The sequence below is a fragment of the Penicillium griseofulvum genome (assembly GCF_001561935.1).
Source record: "Penicillium griseofulvum strain PG3 chromosome Unknown contig_6, whole genome shotgun sequence".
NCBI classification, from domain to species: Eukaryota; Fungi; Ascomycota; class Eurotiomycetes; order Eurotiales; family Aspergillaceae; genus Penicillium; species Penicillium griseofulvum.
Window position 1 is genome coordinate 907,445 of NW_024467419.1, and position 19,715 is coordinate 927,159.

Sequence of the window (19,715 nt, forward strand, 5' to 3'; positions counted from 1 at the left end):
CGGTACAAACCAGAAACCCGCGATGCTGTCAGCTGAACGACAGGGATGAACAGGCGGTCCGTGAGGCCTCATCGCAGGTTGGATTTCCAGGCCCCATACACGATTCTCAGTGGTTATTGTAGAGACTAGTAGTCGACTCGCGAGCGTATAATACTCAACATACGGGGCATATTAAATGATTTAGACTCGGACAAAGCTTCAACGGGGCCCAATTGAGGCCTACTTGCGCTCTGGTAATTAGATGACGGGCTTTTCCTGCAGATTAAACACCCACTCGACGGGATACTGCTCATGCATAATGTACCATATGAAGACTTCTTATTTCTTCTGCTGGTGGTTTGAGGCATACCTTAATCGGGGTCTGGTTAGACGGTTAGATCAGACTGTTACCGTAGTAAGTACTAGTTACAGCTTATATGGATTTAGCCCCATAGATGGCCTTGGGACGGAAAGAGACATTATTCTATTAAAATTGGTGACAACGAAGAAATCGCTTCAATATCTAATTGTACATTGCATAGTTGCGCCTATGCCCCCAGGTATCACATGATGGAAACAGGTCCGATTATGAATCAACAGGTCAACACGATGGGAGTTGCCAGTCAAACTCCATAAAGCCGACAGAAAAGGCAGAGCCGACAGGAGGACAGCCGTCGAGGTGGTAAGGCCTTAAACAGAGAGCCAATAACCTGGAGGTCATCAAATCCCGATGAACACAGCAGAGGCAAACAGCGTTGAAAGAAGCATGACAGCCTTCAAGCTGGTATGGGTCTTGGGCACAGACACATCCGCCCCAGAGCTGGTACTGGTACTAGTTGCTGCACTCTCCGTTGATGAACCTGTCTTATCGGCAGATGACTTTGTAGTTTCAGTTTCCGATGCAGTCGGGTATGAGGTCGCCGTTGCAGTGGCATTGGCTGATCCCTGGCACCACACGTCTTTCCATGCCACGCCAGCGTCGTAGAGGCAGTCGATAAGATCTTGAACTGACTGATCAACGGCGAGAGAGTAGAGGGCACAGTCGTCGTTATAGGAAGTTACCCCTGCGGGCTTTGCACATTTTGAGAGGAGGCCCTTGTATTTGTCGGTGTTGGGAACTCCACACGATGCGTCTTTGACGGGAAGTTCGTATTGGGCTGCGGTCCCACATCCTGTGGTAGTTGCCATAGCTCCGGTTGTTGTTGTAGTTGCCATGATTTTGAGGTTTGAAAGGATTTCGAGACGTGACTTTTGGGTTTTGATTAAATTTGGGTAATTTCTTGTATGTTTCTTGGTTCATATAGCCTTTTATAGTCGTTCGGCCCTTTTTGATGGACTCTACATTGGTGGCAGCCCTAGACTATTCCGGCTATTTTTAGTCGGCATTGGCAGTCTTGTTATTGCGCCAAGTTCACATGACACTGCCGAGTTCTATGAGGCTGGCTAACACAATAGCCATGTTGGGTGTTGTTGCCACGGTGATAAATAAATAAAGTAATATAAATCTCTCTATACGCCTCCTAGTGCCCCTGATCCTCATAGTGGGTCGGGCTGAGTTGGGCTGAGTTGGTATCCGGGTGGCTCAGTACGCTGTTTCAGCTAAATCGCAAGACTTTCGGCACTTTTCCGGGAAGCAAGCTATATGGGAGGTGGTGTTGGTAAAACATTTACAAACATGATTTTGACAAATATCTACTTTTCGAAGTGACTCTACCTGAGATGGCCCGAACCCACAAAATTTTATGCCCTCTATGGACAGCACACGTTTGGTATCTTCTACAAGAGCCCGATATTCACAAAATATTCCATTTAAGTAGGTGAAACAATGGAAGCTTTAGTTCGCTAGAGAAGTAACTAATTCTATAGGCATATATCTAGCCCAAGACAGATCGATTCCTACCTGAAACTTTATAGGATCTCAATTGTATGGCAAACCCAGTTAACATCCTTACTAGCACAGTGAGCACAGTACTAAGAAGGTTTCTTGATTCTGATATTGACTTTGGATGTAAAAATCAAATCTAGAAAACTACTAAACTGTCAAGAAAGGATTAACCCAAAGATGTCATGAGTAGTTCGATAAAGCTAGATAGTACTAAATACGGAGATAGGAGAATAACAGGCAAAGAAGGGCTGGACAAATATATTTCAAAAGTTGAGAGAAGAGGCAAAAAGTATAGATGTAGAAATCCCTAAGTCCACCGTTAATTCCATGCTTTATGGGATGAGGATGGGCCCATAACATGGACAGGAAATTCGAGATCTCGGATAACTGTCTGAAGCTGAATAAAAAGGGTAGGTATTAGCCATGATCAAGATAACCAGAAGAGATAATATCAATACTGTCTTACCTTGGAATCTCCAACAAGGAATGCAAGCCGTAAGTGAAGCTCGTATGTTCTCTTGATATTGCAAACTTCGAAGCTGGAAGTAAACTCAGGGGGAAGTCGGTTGTTGGCCCATATTATATCATTCAAATTGACCGTTGAGTCTCCAGGTGCACCTTCAAAACCTATCGGATAATTTATATTGGCCATACTTTGCACGATCCACGTGCTAGTAGATGACTCTGATGTCCCTTGCACTGTGACATGCGTCATTTCAACCAGCATGGTTTGAAATGCGCTCAGCAGTATGTTGCACCGCGAATCTCCAAGTTTCGTGACCTTTATACTCAAAGGAATTGATTCATCTAGAAGGAGATATGGTCCATTCTGGAGCTCAGTGTCGATTTGGAAGGACAAAGGTGACTCGCCGCCGAGGATATGCGGATTTACGCCGAAGGAGAATTGGCGCCGTAATGGCTTTTGATCCGGTGTTGGGTCTGGCAATGAATGAAAGACAATATTTCGAGTCTTAATAACGATAAGCAATGAGTTCAATGTAATTTTTCATTGCCCAGTAATTATTGGAGAAATCAAGCTGTTTCTTACCTTTTTCACTGTATTTTTCCCTGTAACAACCACACTCAGCAAATATTGGACCTCAGCCAATGACTCTGAGCCCCCTGTTGAGGGCGGAGTTTCCCTCAACAGGTGGGATTTCCTTTTGGACCAACACCCAATATTTGCACATCCGATCTGGGGTTTATTTGACCAGTGCCCAGTTTTGTAGCATTCAATAGCTTGTGGAATCTAAGTGATTCAAAATCCAGTTAAGCACATATCAACATAAGCGGTTTCGATTGCTATTGGTACTGACCGTGATAGAAAATCGGAGAATATGATTTCCGCTTCCGATAGTTACACTGGAGCTATTTGAATCATTTATCAGACGATCTGGAGGAAACAGGCGGTGAGATTTTTTGAACAGCTGAATTTGGAAGTGTTAATGACAAATACTCAAAATGCAATAGTCGATTGGCCATTTTCCTACATACCCTATGCGTTTCCGTGCGTCTGCTTTGACTCAGCCGGGACGTGGCTGTTCCTGACAAGTTTAGGACAATTGTTGACAAATCGGCCGGCGATTCGGTATGCAATATTACTTCGCCCGACACTGTATCTTGATGGGTATAGGGTGGCTCTTCCTCGTCTAATCTCAATTCAACTTTCATGGATTTTGAGAGCCCGAGTGCGCTCATTTTGAACATCATGGGGAAATGAGTAAAGGTAAGTGGTATGTTGGAAAGGATTATAAGTAGCCTCAGACTTATCCTTAAAAGGGTCCAATCCTGCAGTTAAAACTCTAGTACAGGAAAAATAGTACATAAGAAACCTCCACTACATGTCTCAGTTCACAGTGACTCCAGATCTCGGCGCAATCAGAATTTTGTGCCTCGTGGGATTTTAGTTATTTTTAGTCGGTTATTAAGGGAATTCATGAAATAATATCAATATGAACTCAGGAGATGTACAACTGGAGTACCCAAAATATAGTTTCCTCATTGGCTGGGCTAATAAAATAAGGGTGCTTTAGCCTCACGCTAAGGAATAGGTCCGGTCATCCTATTGGTTAATATATCTTATGAAAATGTGGGGACCCGTCTTAAAATAGCCGGCTTCCCTGAATATTACTTGGAGCGAGAGAATGTATTCTAGCTTCATATTTTTTTTCTTTGGGAGAGAAATGGGAAGCCCAATGCTTTCCAGGTTGAATGATCATGAAGTGTACAGCGTGTCACACGTTAATCCAAACCGGCTTGGCAGGGATTTCTGGGATTGCATCTCGGACTTACAGCTTACACACATCCCGGTGCATGTTCGACATTAGATCCAGATTGGTACAGGATGAATCCATTTGATCGACCTTATTCATTTCATTATGCACCGCAATATGATGAAAGCGACGGCCTGGGTGACAGTCATTCGCCGCGGGTAAGTGTATATGAAGTGGAGATTGCTAGATCTTCAGACATGCGGCAAGCCGAACTGACGATTCCGGTCGCCACCAGAATACTGAACTCCCAAATGAGCACGCCATCTCCCTACTTCATCCGGCCCATTCTTCTGCCTTGTCTCTCAACCCCTTCGAAGACCCAGTCTCTTCAAGTGAAGTGACTCGCCGGCCGTATCCCTCTTCATCTGCTGAGGTCAATAGCCCCAGAAGAGAGTCGATGGAATCACTAGATCTCCCTGATCAGATCAGATTACAAAAGCTTTCTAACCAGGGCTCGGCTATTTCCTCTTCCAAGGACTCAGCGCCGCGACACAATGGAAGTACCATTCGTCGATATCCAACACGGCGAATTAAGTTGACCCAAGGATCGGTCTTGAGTATTAACTACCCGGTACCAAGTCCTATACGCAATGCTATTCAACCTGAGTATCGAGACGCAGAAGGGGAGCTTCCTGAAGAATTCACGCAAATGAGATGTGAGTAATCGTATCAATGTGCCACATTCAACCTCATCATGATATCCTGACTTTTCATCTGTTTTCTTCCTTTTAGACACCGCTGCAACATGTGATCCTGATGAATTTACCCTACGCAATGGCTACAATCTCCGGCCTTCGATGTATAATCGACACACCGAACTTCTCATTGCCGTCACATACTACAACGAGGATAAAGTACTAACCGCCCGAACCCTCCATGGGGTAATGCAAAATGTACGAGATATTGTGAAATTGAAAAAGACAGAATTTTGGGATAGGGGAGGTCCCGCATGGCAGAAGATTGTCGTCTGTCTTGTCTTCGATGGCATGGATCCCTGCGATAAAAATACACTTGACGTTCTGGCAACCATTGGCGTTTTTCAAGACGGTGTGATGAAGCAAGATGTGGATGGAAGAGAAACGATCGCTCATATTGTTTGTTTACCCACCTCCCGATCCTTCTGGGTTCCAATATCTAGGGAATGTTCAAATGCTGACGGTTCCTAGTTTGAATATACCACACAGTTGTCGGTTACGCCGAAGCAAGAGCTTGTGCGCCCGTACAAAGACGACCCTATGAACCTGCCCCCGGTACAGATGATGTTTTGTCTGAAGAAAAAGAATACCAAAAAGATCAACTCACATCGGTGGTTATTCAATGCATTTGGACGCATTTTGAACCCTGAGATCTGCATTTTGATCGACGCGGGCACGAAACCCGGGCCTAAGTCCTTGCTAGCCCTATGGCAAGCCTTCTACAACGACAAGAACCTCGGCGGGTCATGCGGTGAAATTCATGCGCTTCTTGGCCATCGATGGAAGAAGCTCCTAAACCCCTTGGTTGCGGCCCAAAATTTCGAATACAAAATCTCGAATATTCTGGATAAACCATTAGAAAGCAGTTTCGGCTATGTTAGTGTACTTCCTGGGGCGTTTTCTGCCTACCGGTATCGCGCCATTATGGGCAGACCTCTGGAGCAGTATTTTCATGGAGATCACACGCTAGCTCAAAAGCTTGGTAAGAAAGGAATCGATGGGATGAATATCTTTAAGAAGAACATGTTTCTTGCGGAAGATCGCATTCTTTGCTTCGAGTTAGTTGCTAAGGCTGGCAACCGGTGGCACCTCACATACGTGAAAGCGTCGAAAGGAGAAACAGATGTCCCGGAACGACCAGCGGAGTTCCTGAGTCAACGGCGCCGATGGCTAAATGGCTCTTTTGCGGCATCGCTATATTCCATCATGCATTTCAACCGGATATATAAGAGTGGCCATAGTGCCATTCGGTTGCTGTTGCTTCATGTCCAATTGGCTTACAATGTCTGCCAGTTAGTTATGACATGGCTATCACTTGGTATGTCATTTGTGCTCTTTAGGGGCTTGGATGAAGATTATACCAGATCACTAACATATAATAGCATCCTACTGGCTCACAAGTTCCGTCATCTTGGACATTGTGGGAACCCCAAGTGAGACCAACAAATTCAAAGGGTGGCCTTTCGGAAATGACGCTACCCCGATTGTCAATAATATGTTGAAAATTGGTTATCTCGCCTTCCTTATGCTTCAATTCATTCTAGCTCTCGGAAATCGACCAAAGGGGTAAGTCCTAGGGCCTAGAGATGTGTACTCTATTTTTCTTCATAGCTAACATTCTCTCACAGATCAAAATTCCTGTACACGCTCTCCTTTCTCTACTTTTCTGTGGTCCAACTCTACCTCCTAATTTTGTCATTCTATCTCGTTGCACAGGCTATGACACCCGAGAATCTCAGTTTCGATTTAGATCATGGGTTTGGAGCACTCGTATCAGGCTTCCTTGCCTCCACTGGTGGACTTGTTCTAATCGCCTTGGTCTCAACATACGGAATCTACTTTATTGCTAGCATACTCTACGCCGACCCTTGGCATATGCTCACATCCTCTTGGGCCTATTTTCTCGGAATGCCTTCTTCGATCAATGTTCTAATGGTGTATGCATTTTGCAATTGGCATGATGTTTCATGGGGTACAAAGGGCTCAGATGCACCGGAGAAGCTTCCATCAGCGCAAACCAAAAAGGACGATGAAGCACCTTTCGTTGAAGAGCTTGATAAGCCTCAAGTGGACATTGATGAGCAATTTGCATCCACCGTGAAGCGGGCCTTGACCCCGTGGAAAGAACCAGTTGAGGACGAAGGGGTGGCCCTTGACGATTCGTACAAGGCATTCCGCACTAATCTAGTGTTGCTATGGACCTTCAGTAATGGTCTTCTGGCGTTGCTAATCAACAATCTCAGTATCGATAGGCTTTGCCTAACAGTAAGTCAAATTGAGTTCGAGTTCCTTCTTTTATTTACAGTCACTAACTGACATAGTCGACGTCTACACCTCGCACCGCGTGGTATTTCAAAATCATTCTGTGGGCTACTTCTGGTCTCTCAATTTTCCGATTCTTCGGGGCACTATATTTCCTATTAAAGACCGGAGTCTTGTGCTGCGTTTCCAAGCGTTGAACCAAGGCTCGAAACCATTCTCTAGGCCACTATATTACTTTCTTTTGTTTTCTTGGGTGTTAGATACCATCTCTCTTCATTTAGTCCAAACAGATAATATAATACGCTTGATTTCTATATTTCCATATCCATAGATATCTTGGCTCAAAATCCCTCGGGGGGTCCTCGGGGTTTTATATAAAAAAAGTCAAAGTGCCGTACCTGGGGCTTGGCATTTGCAAGATGCGTCGGGTTGACCGGAGAATGATGCACCTATGTATGCTATACATGCATGTATCTAGTATGTATTTAACAGGTTTTAAAGTATATACTAAAGTTCTACTATAATAAAAGTACTGAAATACTCCTGAAACAATATTACTTAGACAATATAATGCCAAGAAAAGTTATCCGCCCATGAAATGCTCTGCCTATTTTGCCCAGAATTCGGTCTCCGCTAGAAATTTCTTCTTTCTTTAATTATTTTTAATCGCAAGAGCCTGGACTCACCATATTTTACTCCACTTTCGCTATAACTTCATTTCAAAGGAATTATGTCGACAGTCGAGAGACAGGCACCTCTATTAGTGGTACGGTTATCCCACCTGAAACCCCCCCAACTTCCAATACTAATGCCAACTGCAGTGCGATCTCTGTCATTCTCGCAAGGTAATAACCCTTTAAAATCCATACATCTATATCTATATCTATATTCTTCAATTTACTGACTAGATACACAGGTCCGGTGCGACAGACGGGATCCATGTGGCAATTGCCAGGATGCAGGTATCTCCTGTAATCGTCAGCGGGCTGTGAAGCGCAAATGTCTGAGTAGCCGTCCCCGGGCTTACTCCCCCTCATCCTCTTCCCGCAGTTCGCGACGAAGACAAACGCCTCATTTTGACGATGGTAACTCTACTGAAGTCATACCAGTCCTCCGCTCTAACCCAAGTCGTGATTTCAATGATCTACGTGTGTTCAAAACCGGGGTTATATATGATCCCGTTTATGATGCGCAAATGACGATCCAGCATCAATTATGCAATCTACCGGGTCTCACTCTAGACAGACGCAGTGTGCTTGAAACAGCATTATCGGTCATACGAATATTGTCTGACAATTCGAGATCACTGGGAGAAGACAGTCTCAATGATCGTAAAGAGGAAGTTTCCTCTCGGGGTCTGTCTATTGAATTCCTTACCTGGATGTTGAAAGGTACATCGATGTCTAATTACTTGCACATGTTATAAACCTGACATTAACATGAAATTCTACAGATATTCGGACGGACAGGTTTGGAGTATTTGTTGTGGATTACTTTAAACATATCTCCATCCCATCATTGAAGAAGATGGGCCTTTCACTCCTTCGCAACGACACATCAAATCGTGAATCTATCATCTACACCGTTTGTGTTAATGCTGTTGCTTACAAGTTTATCACTACGGTTGTAAATCTTGAAGAAGACGCCGACGTTGCCCTCGAGCTGAGGAAGAATGCAACGGGATATCGAGCAGCAGCTCAGGCTGCATTAAAGCAGATCCCACTGCTAATACCCCCATCTCTCGCACTATTACAGGCTATCATTTGTGGTGTAAGTCCCTCAACCCTGTCATCGTACCCTTTCTCAACAGAACTAATCCATATCAGATATTCCTTCACCAGGGATCTGGAGACGTCGATTTAAGTGGAGACCTCACCAAGGCCGCCTGTAACACCTGCATTGACTTGCACCTTCAAACTAAGGTTCTATGTGGGAATGCAAGCGAAGAAGAGCTTTTCTGTTTCCTATGGTGCTACACCTTGGACAGAAACCACGCCTTCAAATCACGAACTTCACGCTGTCTTCTTAACGTCCAGCTACCACCTACTTTCACCGATCTTTATCCAACGTACCCTCCAATGGCCGAACATTTCTTGATTTATCTAGATCTCGCCCGGGTACAGGATACAGTGGTTTCATATCTTCCCGATAGCTTAATAGGTCACAACAATCCCTCATTACTATATGGTACTGGAGAATACATGCTGGTACAGATGCAATATATCGAGCAAAGAATGACACACGTGAGTCATTACTCCTATTTCATTTATACGATTCCCTAACCGGTCCAGATGTCTTCTCTGTCAACTGAATGGAAAGGCCTGGACTCCCAAACCGAAATGGCAGCTCTCAAATTCGCCTATCAATCAGTCATGACTGGAATCCTCTATCTTCTCCAATCCGACCCGGGCCAAACAATCCGCTCAACAGAGAGCTATCTTCAATCAGCACGCCGGGAACTGTCAGCACTCGTATCAATGTGTCACTCAGCGGAGAAGCAAACTGCAGTCAACTTTTTGAACTGGTAAGTATCAATACTACAATACATGGTCTACTTACATGTTCTCATCTAATATCCACAGGACGATTCTCCTCTACCCAGCAACGGCCTATCTAGTCCTATTCTGCAACGTCGTTGCAACATCCGACATCGGCGATTTCAACCTCATGAAAGCCATCGCTGATTGTCTAACTCAAACTGGAATCAGTTATCCCCTCGTTCAACTACGAACACTATACCAGAAATTCCTGGGTCTTTCGCAGGAGTTTTTCAACAATGAGCGCAATACGCTTCAGGCCAGTTCGGCGAATTCGCTGTCTAACCCTGTAGGAAACCAGTTTGCGATTACGTGGACAGATGATTCGATTTTCGATCAGTTTGTTTTCACCGGGGATGGGTTCTCTGGTATGCTAGGTATGCCAGAGATTGATCCATCTCTACCATACAATTTTGATTGAAAAGGTGTATAATACGAGTGCGTTGGTCTGTGGGTTTGGTATGGTGTTCTTGTATTGGTATACACGGGTGATCATGAATATATGTAGCATCAAATTAATTATTTCTACACATAAACATTGAATAATGATATACATGGTGAAATATTCAAAATTATATTCCTGGTACGTACAGGTATATACCGTTGTACGGTCTTGTGGTACATGACAGCGGGTTATATATCCCGTTCTATATTATTCCAACCTTGACATCTAAAATTCATTTGCATCCACCCACATAAATTTGATGTTTCCTTCATATGGATAGAAACAGTGACATCGCTGTTCTTATAGCTAAGTGTACATAATGTAGATTTACCAACATGACATTTTGTACAAAGGTACCATAAAACAGAGAAATAAACAGACCCGGGAACAATATTCATTTCATCAAAACGAAAATGGCTAAAAAAATATTTCATATCAAATTTGACGGAAATTTTGACTCGAAAGAGCCCGAATTGGAGATCCGAATTGGAGATGGGGCATGAAAAGTTGAGATCAAGATAACAAGAAACGTCTCAAAAGCTAGCAATACCTTACAAGGCCGACTATTTTGAGATAGATAGCCGTCAATGAAATACAGAAGAAGAATCATCAAAGACGAAACGAAGAGCAAGCATATCGCGAAGCTCAGAATCAGCTTCGTTGCGGCGGATACATGGGAAATCAGGGTGACGGATACATAGTATACCCATGGTTCGAAATGAAACAAAGAGAGTCCGGAGAACGAAGTCGTGGTGAGAAGAATCGAATCATAGAAACGTTGCGCCGCGTATCAAGAAATGGCAAAGTAGAAACACCGTTTTCCCATCACAAAGTTGAAGCTGAAGTTAAAAAGACACGAACTCGCTGAATAACGGACAAGACATGATCGACTGACAAGGGGATTGACCTAGTTGACACGGAACGAGTCGAAGATGACTGTACGGCCAGTTAGTATGGAACAATCGCAAAAAAGAAGGATCCAAGAAGCCTACCTTCATGACCTCTGCGGCAACCGCTGCCGATCCACATCAAGGTGTTCAAGAATGTGTAGCGCTCATCGCCAGTCTCCATTGACAAATTGACCCGGTATTTATAGCTGCCGGGGTTGACACCATCTGCCATATTGGAATCAATAACCTTCTCGAGAACATCCTTGGCACCAGTCAACCATCCTTGTGTGTGGACAATGATGAATGCAGGAGGCTCATCAACAGTCTGAAGAATATAATTCGCGCGAAGGTTGGTAGTGGAATCCTTGGTCACAAGCTGTGTATCTTGTCCGCCGGGCTTTGTTCAAAAGTTAAACACTGAACAAGGAATGATTGGAGGTCAAGATTCAGCTTACCAGAACGATACCCTTGCCCCATCGACCGGCCCATTGGCCCCCGATGAACGAGACCCACTCTCGCTGGCCCCAGATGCTGGGGCCAACAGACACCTTGGGGTTCATTTTGATGCTCATGCGGAAATCCAGCTCCAGCGACGGCGCAGGGATCTGAAGTGACCGGGCGACGTCGCCTTCGGGGAATGTGTGAAGTAGATTGTTGGCGGGGATCGAGTCCTTCATGACGCTGAGATAGGTGGGGCATTCGAGCAGATGCTGGCGCTGGCGACTAGTGTTCTTCGCGCGAACCTGCTGGCAGTAGATACATTGAACGGACAGACACTATTGCGCATTATTAGCTTATATGTTCCAACATGTATGACCGCGCTGCTTCGCCGTACCTTGTCCTCTTCCTTTGCGCGGAACTCCACGAAAGCTGCGTGCACATCGTCTAACGGAGGCGCAGGCAAACTGGAGCTTGATGTCTTGGTCTTTGGCTTGGGAGTCGGGCGCGAGGGAACGGCGCTTGACGGCGCAGAAGGAGGACCGGTAGCCGCAACTGGAGTTGCCATTGTGCGGTTCTGGAGAGCCCCGAGCGGGGTCTGCAATGGAGTGGCATGAGGGTTGACACCATTGGTCATGAGGGTGCCGTTGGGAGTTGGGATGGTACCACCAGTTGGACCTGATGGGGTGGCTGTCGGGCCATTGGGAGTTCCGGGGTAGCCATTTGGGGGACCGATTCCGTTAGGGGCGGCCTGGGCGGGCTGAGAAGGCTGAGGCGCGTTGGGATGACCGCGCAAACCTGGACATTCAAGGAGATGTTGTTTCTGTCGTGAAGTGTTCTTTGCTCGAATTTGTTGACAGTATATACACTGAACGGAGAGACACTAAAACGGGTTTTCGTATGTTAGTGACCAAGTCGTGGGTGAAATATTACGAAATACACACGCACCTTATCATCTTCCTTGGCGCGAAATTCGACAAACGCCGCGTGTACTTCCTGGTCGACGGTGCGACCCATGACGGAGTAAGTGAAGTAATAGTATTCAGGATAATAAACAAATGAAAGAATGGGTAAGGGTCGCGTATAGGTAAAGTTGGAGGGGTGAGGGAGAAGAAAAGAAAATGGAACGAGACGGGAGAATACGCGGGTTACGCGCCCTGCGTAATTTGGAGCACTGCTTACGGTACCTGCCACCCTGTACAGGTACTTATATTACAACGTAAATTGTTCTTATAGTATCTATCTCTAAATCTATATAGTACATATTGAAATATATTATTAAAATCTAGTATAATATGCTATCGTATTACTTCTTCTCTTTACTTTTGCTTCTATCACTTACTTGCTGGCATGGATGATACCGGCGCCCGGCACCTTAGAAATAAGAAATATAATAATTCTTCTTAGATAGCTGCCTAAAAAAAGCAACTCCGAAATAGGAATTTTGAATAATCGCTATAGATACATAGTAATTCACTATGAACTACAGAGTAAACAGCCCTTATATAGTCCTTGAAGAATATCGGTACAACCCTATCAAGTGGGTGCCCTGGAGGGCAAGCGAGACACACTCGGATCAGGGCTATGATTAGATCAGGGGAAGACAATTCTTGCGAATCTCACGCAATAAGCAAAAGCAAAAAGGACCAAGATACATATAGAAAAATATTTTTGAAGACATCATTATATGTAATTAGCAGTATAGATGTTCATTTCGACACGAAACAGGTATTATTACTGTTACTGAACCTGATGAACGTCTCGTATCCTATACGCGATACTGTCAACGACTTCAATTACAACATACAGGTTCCTGGTAAGATTGGGGTATATCGAAAAATAAAGATAAACATAGATTTCAATGTCACATCCTCATATACCCGTCGCCTTCTTCTCCCTCAAACTTGATAAAAATGTTCCATTCTCCCGGTGATGCAATATACCATAGATCGCGTCCATAGGTTCATTCATATGATCAGCGCCCATGGTCATTCAAGTTTTATTGCAATAGGAACCACACAACTGAGCAAATCCCCTCATACCTTCCACTTGCATTTCAACCCTTCGAAATTTCATCAATGTGTTCGTCGATGTCATTCGACGTCATTAGACTTAGAACGCACGGTTCCCCCTCACATTCCAGATAGTCGCAGGAAAATCTCGCCATAGCGATAACGGACTGCCCACTCGGTACTTTCATCGACGTACCCATCCTGATGGACATGCAGCACACCCTTTGTAGCGAGAGTGAGAACATTCATCAAAGCCTGAGTCGCGACAGCTCGGGTCGTACTCTCAGGAGGGAGAAGACTCGCGAACTTCGTCTGACCAAGTCTGGCCCGGACCGGGCTAGACATGTTGATGTTTGGGCTTTGTGTGGTTCCTACTTCGCCATTAGCAGTACCTATCTTGTTCTTCATGAATTCTATGAAGTTCAAGCTTTCCCGATCAAGAGTTGACTTGGCATGTTCGAGAGCAGAGCGCTTGCTTGGCGACAGTGAGCTGATCTTCTCGCGGTCTGTCGCAAGCTCGCCTTCGAGATATCGGGTGAGATCTAGGTCGTCCCCGAACTCTCCCAGTAGCTCGGCGCTAAGCCGGTCCTGGCCCTCGAGATAGCTGCGCCCGGCAAGGGGACTGGCGCTTGTCAGACGGCTTCGGGCCTTGCGTCCCTGTGAAGAAAGCTCGCTGACACTGCCGACTCGATGTCTTTGTCGAGAACTTTGAATAGAGGCGGTGATATTCCATGGCATCTGGGATGAGTGGTCATCGAATAGACTCGAAGGGGCATCACGGCCGAGTTCAACTTCCATGTTGAGACGGTCGATGTTCTCACGGCTGAGATGTCCTGCTTGTTCGTCTCTCGCGCGTACTCGACGTCCCACGGAACCTTCATCGTCATCTGCGCTGCGCTTTCGCCGATTTCGTTGAGGGTATCCACCAACGGCTTCAAAGAGATTCTCGCCCGAGTAGAGGTTGAGCGGATGAGGTTCATGGTCTATTCCCAGTCCGACTCCAACCGAGCCGATCCCCTGGCCGAAGACCCAGAAAGCAGCATTCTTCTTTGAAATGGTTGGAATCTTATTTTGCTGCTTTTGCTTCATTGCTTCGATCATGTTGGCAACGTATTCATTGTTCCATTGAGCCAACGTCATATTTCGAAGCGCTGTGGTATCATCATAGCTGATCTCCTTTGGGCGCCTGACCCGGCGCGTCCTCACTGGTGGAATCTCAATTGTTTCTTCAATCCTATCAAGGCTTTCATTTCGCTGGAGAATTGCCGGATCTGCAGTTTGGGCGTCGAGCTCCATCATATCGTTGGTATCAGTCACTCTGACTTCCTCGTTGTCAATCTGCATCTATTGAGCGGAGTCAGTGGACGTCCTTTTAGTTTCAGTACATATGTTTAAACACTCACAGAGTCTGCACGGAGCTGGTGTTGTTTGTCGTCTATCGGTCCTTCGCTTTCCCTCGGACCAACAGTGGACTTCCTTGTACGTGGGGACACTCTGTCACCAAGCTCGATGATATTGCCATCCTCGTCAAATTCAAAGTCAGGTTGAAGGAGAACACCCTCTTCATTGCCTAACCCTAGCCCCGTCATGTTGCTAAAGGCGTCTTTCTTCTGCGCAGACTCATTGATCTCATCAAGTCCAAGGATAGTACCGTCTCCTAGGATATCATCCGATGGGAGCTCAAGGCGCAGGCTTGAAAGTTGTGAAGTGCCAGACAAGCTATTACTGGGCGACTTGGTCCAAAGACCGCTGAGCTGGGTTGAGCTGTCATCCGTGGTGGCAGTGAAGTAGGACAAGTCAATCTCAAGTCCCGGGAGGGCTGTCTCGGGCAGGAAAGATGGGTCGTAAGGTAGGATCAGATTGCTAGGTCTGGGATGGGGTTAGTATTCGACCAATACCTTGCAAATGATATCACCAGTCAGTGGCACATACCTGGTCTGTCCGGCAGTGGGATCAAGCCCACTTCCCTGAATAATCTTCAACTTGGAGACCATCTTGTCGTGCATGGCCTGTGTGTCAAGCAACGTGTACCCACACTGTTGATTATACACTCGAGAGACTCCGTAACTAACACGACAACTTGTTAGCATATCCATGGATACCTCACTGGGTAGGAGTTCTTACAGCAAGCTCCCCTGCAGTCGAAGAGCCATGGGGGCTTCGGGATTGATGATAACTCGGCATGCATTGGGGACATCCACATCCAGGATCGCTTTTCGGTTTAGTCTTCTAGCAATGGACCGGGATCCTAGAGTTGCAACTAGCCTGTGGAGATGGTATTATTAGTCCTGGCTCTGAAATGGCGGAAGTATTGGGTGTTCTTACCATATTGTCGCGACACCATGCTCTGGTGATGTGAGGACTAGAGCGTGACAAGCAGGTCAGCTTTCAATCCGAGATGAAGGCAGCTTGTGGGGCGCTTTAACTTACTTTCATGGCTGTAGAACATGGTTGCGACGGAAGTGGACTCGAGTGGCCCCCAGGCCCTCGAGTCTCCACACGGCCTGGATTTTCAGGTGCGAGTTGAGGGTAGTGTAGCTGGATTGAGTGATATGTTGTTCGGTGGGAAAGGAGTCGGAAGATGAAGATATCAGCTGCAGGTTTGCTGCGTCGGTTTGCCCGTGGGCCAGGGTAATGTGTGGGCGGTTCTAGAATAGTTTTGGATGAAAGAGAGTGAGAAGGTACGATGAAAGTGCCTCGACAGTCACGAGTGACAAGACTTGGGTGAGGATACAAGGAAGAGGGAAAAGGTGGAAGGATGATGTGTGAAGAGGGTGTGCAAGTCTCAACCTGAGCACAAGGGCCTTGAGGAGAACAGATGCGTTATGCATCCCAGTATACGTCCACACTTACAGCTACACTGCTCGGACCAAAGGTTCACATTAACATATATTATTTTATAATTACACTCGACTGCATTCCCGGTTTTCAATTCAATAAATCAAATCAACTCGTATATCCATGGACATGAAATAGGGAACACTCGCGGTAGACCAGGTCGAATCCCAACACCAGAAGAAAATCTTACTTTTCTTGAGACTGAGAGACTATATGTCAGTTGAGGACAAGGGGAGGGAAAACAAAGCAGCAGAATTCTAAGGAGTAAAAAAAGACCGAGACCAACAAAAACCGAACTCTTTTGGCACAAAAGTATAAGCGTAGACATAGTCAACTATGGAAGATCTGAAAATAGATAGGCACCCGGAAATCTCCAACCCAGAGCGATGTATAGGATGCACGGGGGGTATGAGACAAAATACATGCAAAAACAACACACAAACACGCCCTGGCAACTACTCATCACTAACTTTGAGTGGGAGCTTAGTCGAGAGGGATGCCCTCGTACTCGGAGTAGCCGAGAGCCAAGTTCATGTTTTCTATTGGGTTCGTTAGTGTCATGGCTGATGAAGTAGATGGATTCAGAAACTTACGCAAGCACTGGGTAGCGGCACCCTTCAGCAGGTTGTCAATGGTGGCGCAGACAACAACGCGCTCGCCGCTGGAGTGGACGGCAAATCCACCGATCTCGACACCGTGACGGCCGGCAATGTCCTTGACAAGAGGGGCTTCGCCAACAATCTTGACGAGCTTCTCACCAGCGTAGCGATCCTGGTAGAGGTTGCGGATATCGCGGGAGGTCATCTTCTGCTTCAGAGGAATGCTAATAGAGTGCTGTATATAAATGTTAGCAATTGTGAGGATCAACGAGTAGCCAACGGGCACTTACGGAGATACCCTGGAACCAAACCGCGACGTGAGGAATGAACGCAATGCTGGTGCCCAGCTGTGCGCTGATCTCACGCTCGTGGATGTGGTCAGTCAAGCTGTAGGGGATGAGGTTGTTGGTAAGGAACTTGACGTCGTTCTTGGGGCTGGGCTTGGTACCCGCGCCGGAGTATCCAGAAACACCGAAGGTGGTAGGCTGGCCGCCAAGGAACGGAACAAGAGGAGCAATTCCAAGCTGAGCAGCGGTGGCGTAGCATCCGGGGTTGGCAATGCGAGTAGCCCGGGCAATCTTAGACCGCTCAACGAGCTCGGGAAGACCGTAAGTCCAGTTGGGGTCGAAACGGTAGTCAGCGCTCAGGTCAACAATGACGTTACCGGTCTTGGAACCCTCGTCAACAGCGTCGACAAAGGGCTTGCAGATACCGTTGGGCAGAGCCATCACCCAGCAGTCAATGTCACCGTTGGCAGACATCTTGCGGACGTCCTCGGGACTGAGATTCTCGTAGATGATCTCGCGCTTCTCGTAGCCTTGGAGCTTCTTACCAGCCAGCTCGCGAGACGAGACGTGACGAAGATCCATGTTAGGGTGGGCATTGAGCAAGTTGATCAGAGCCTGGCCGGTGTAGCCACGGGCACCAATGAGAGCAACCTTGGCGGGCTGGGTGTTGGAGATGTTCTTCTCTCCAAGAGGAGGGTTGGGGTTGGTAGTGGCAAAGGTGCGGAAAGAGTTCACGGCGACAACGGGACGCTTGGCACGGGCCATGCGGAGGGCATTGGTGGTGGTTGAGAACGCACGCTTCTGCTCAACAGAAGCACCGCTAGCGCCGAAACCCTTGCCAATGTTGGCGGCAGCCTCAGCAGCGCGGTGAAGGCGAGCCTCAAGGTTAATGTCACCGAACATCTGGCGACCGTGGGCGTTGAACTCCTGAACGAGCTGCTTGACTTCCTCGCCGTTCTCGGCGCCGTACCAGAAGAGGACTTGACCATCACGGCTCAAGCTGCCATCGGCCTTGTCGAAGAACCAGGTCAGGTTCTCATCGTCCTCCTTGACAGTCCATGCCAGCTTGGGGAAGTCCTTCTTGATGCTAGCGAAGACGTTGTCGGCAACGTTAGTCAACCAACCAGACTTGGTAATGGTGAAAGTGGCCAAGTGGGCCATCTGGGAGTTGGGCTGCGGGGGCAGCACAACACCGAGAGCTTCCATAGGATCATCGTAGTAGATCTTGAAGTCCTTGTTCTTCATACCCTCGACATAGCGGTCAACGACGGCACGGGCATCAAGACCCTCACGATCACGGACCAGAACCTCCTTCAGGGCATTCATGTCTTCAAACTCGGACAGAGAGGTCTTCACGTGGATCTTGTTACCGCGGCGGATCAGGGTACCAGCACCGGAGTCAGTGAAAAGTTCCTTCTGGAGATCGGCAGGGTGGATAATTGCGACGCTAGATGAGCGAGGCAGATCGCTGAGGAGCTCCTTCATCTCCTTGATCTTCAGACGAGTGCCGTGGCGCACCCACCACTGGCTCATCAAGTGATCGTACTCCTCATCGAGGTTGATGGCAGAGATCTTCTCACCAGTGTCGCCGTTGAACAAACCACCCTTCTCGGCGAGGTAGACGATCTTGAGGGGCTGCAAGGCGCGGGCAAGCTCACCAGCAGCCACATCCGCATTGACATTGAGCACCTGTCCCTCGGGGGTCTCGGCCATGGAGGTCAGGATGGGCAGACATCCAGCGGCAATAGCTGACTCAATGGGTGTCTTGTCAACACCATTGATCTTGCCAACCAGGTTGTACTTGGGCTTATCGAGATAATCGGCCGAAAAGACACCCGCGGTAATAGGACGGGCACGGATACCGATGCGTTCGAGCTCCTCGACCAACTTCATGTTCTCCTCCAGGAAGAGCTTGCGGGCGAGAGCCAGAGTCTTACCATCAGTCACCCGAATTCCATCCTCGAACTGAGGCTCAACACCGGCGGCCTCCAGCATGCGGTTAAGCTGGGGACCGGCACCGTGGACGACGATGGGGTACAGACCGACATGGTTAAGGAATGCAAGTGCAGATGACAGAGTCTCGAGGTGCTCAGTAATAATAGCACCACCAACCTTGATCACTGCGAATTGCTGAGAGGACACGGAGGTGAAATGTGACAGGTACTGTTGGACCTCGCGCTTAGAGCCAATATTGCTCAACAGTTGCACAACGGTGCTACGGGTGGAGGTCAGGTGAGGATCAGTTGCGCGGGAGTATTTGCGAGTCTGCAGGGAGGCAGTCTTCGCAACTGAAACTCGCAGAGCAGTCGGTGCGGAGAGAGAACGGAGGGGCTTGCACGAAGCTCTCCGCACAGCGGAGCGAAGGGACATCATCCTGGCAACACACATGCGGCAGCCTCAATGGTCACACGGTCGGCCCTGGGTGGGAGAGGCCCCAAAATATGTATAAAAGGTGGAAGGGTAGGTGGTGAGAAAGAGTTGAGTCAAGAGATATTTTTCAGATCGGCCGGGCCTCGGAGCGATAAGTTGGCCCAATGACGGGGAGAAGGCGGTGGACCCCCCTTCTAGCGAGCGA

At 47.2% G+C, this 19,715-nt stretch overlaps 5 protein-coding genes across 5 annotated transcripts; 1 reads left to right on the plus strand and 4 right to left on the minus strand.

The window, feature by feature from the left end:
• Positions 1 to 699: 699 nt before the first annotated feature.
• On the minus strand, positions 700 to 1,194 carry PGRI_074560 (uncharacterized protein; the record flags this gene model as incomplete). The annotated part of the gene is made up of 1 exon (XM_040795170.1): positions 700 to 1,194. The coding sequence occupies one exon, from the start codon at positions 1,192 to 1,194 to the stop codon at positions 700 to 702; it is 495 nt and encodes a 164-aa protein (XP_040652847.1).
• A 3,048-nt stretch (positions 1,195 to 4,242) lies between these two features.
• PGRI_074570 (Chitin synthase) lies at positions 4,243 to 10,052 on the plus strand (the record flags this gene model as incomplete). The annotated part of the gene is made up of 14 exons (XM_040795171.1): positions 4,243 to 4,295; positions 4,345 to 4,793; positions 4,870 to 5,231; positions 5,304 to 6,150; positions 6,215 to 6,398; positions 6,461 to 7,097; positions 7,154 to 7,179; positions 7,820 to 7,860; positions 7,916 to 7,939; positions 8,204 to 8,485; positions 8,548 to 8,864; positions 8,921 to 9,337; positions 9,386 to 9,618; positions 9,677 to 10,052. 14 exons carry the CDS (start codon positions 4,243 to 4,245, stop codon positions 10,050 to 10,052), a joined length of 4,248 nt encoding a protein of 1,415 aa, XP_040652848.1.
• Positions 10,053 to 10,983: 931 nt separating this feature from the next.
• Positions 10,984 to 12,421, minus strand: PGRI_074580 (DUF3237 domain-containing protein; the record flags this gene model as incomplete). The annotated part of the gene is made up of 5 exons (XM_040795172.1): positions 10,984 to 11,012; positions 11,069 to 11,363; positions 11,422 to 11,742; positions 11,802 to 12,287; positions 12,353 to 12,421. The coding sequence occupies 5 exons, from the start codon at positions 12,419 to 12,421 to the stop codon at positions 10,984 to 10,986; spliced, it is 1,200 nt and encodes a 399-aa protein (XP_040652849.1).
• A 1,115-nt stretch (positions 12,422 to 13,536) lies between these two features.
• Positions 13,537 to 15,865, minus strand: PGRI_074590 (Rad21/Rec8 N terminal domain protein; the record flags this gene model as incomplete). Its single annotated transcript, XM_040795173.1, has 6 exons — positions 13,537 to 14,760; positions 14,820 to 15,285; positions 15,349 to 15,483; positions 15,541 to 15,681; positions 15,742 to 15,778; positions 15,847 to 15,865. The coding sequence occupies 6 exons, from the start codon at positions 15,863 to 15,865 to the stop codon at positions 13,537 to 13,539; spliced, it is 2,022 nt and encodes a 673-aa protein (XP_040652850.1).
• An 872-nt stretch (positions 15,866 to 16,737) lies between these two features.
• Positions 16,738 to 19,528, minus strand: argEF (bifunctional acetylglutamate kinase/N-acetyl-gamma-glutamyl-phosphate reductase; the record flags this gene model as incomplete). The annotated part of the gene is made up of 3 exons (XM_040795174.1): positions 16,738 to 16,793; positions 16,848 to 17,088; positions 17,144 to 19,528. The coding sequence occupies 3 exons, from the start codon at positions 19,526 to 19,528 to the stop codon at positions 16,738 to 16,740; spliced, it is 2,682 nt and encodes an 893-aa protein (XP_040652851.1).
• Positions 19,529 to 19,715: the final 187 nt, after the last annotated feature.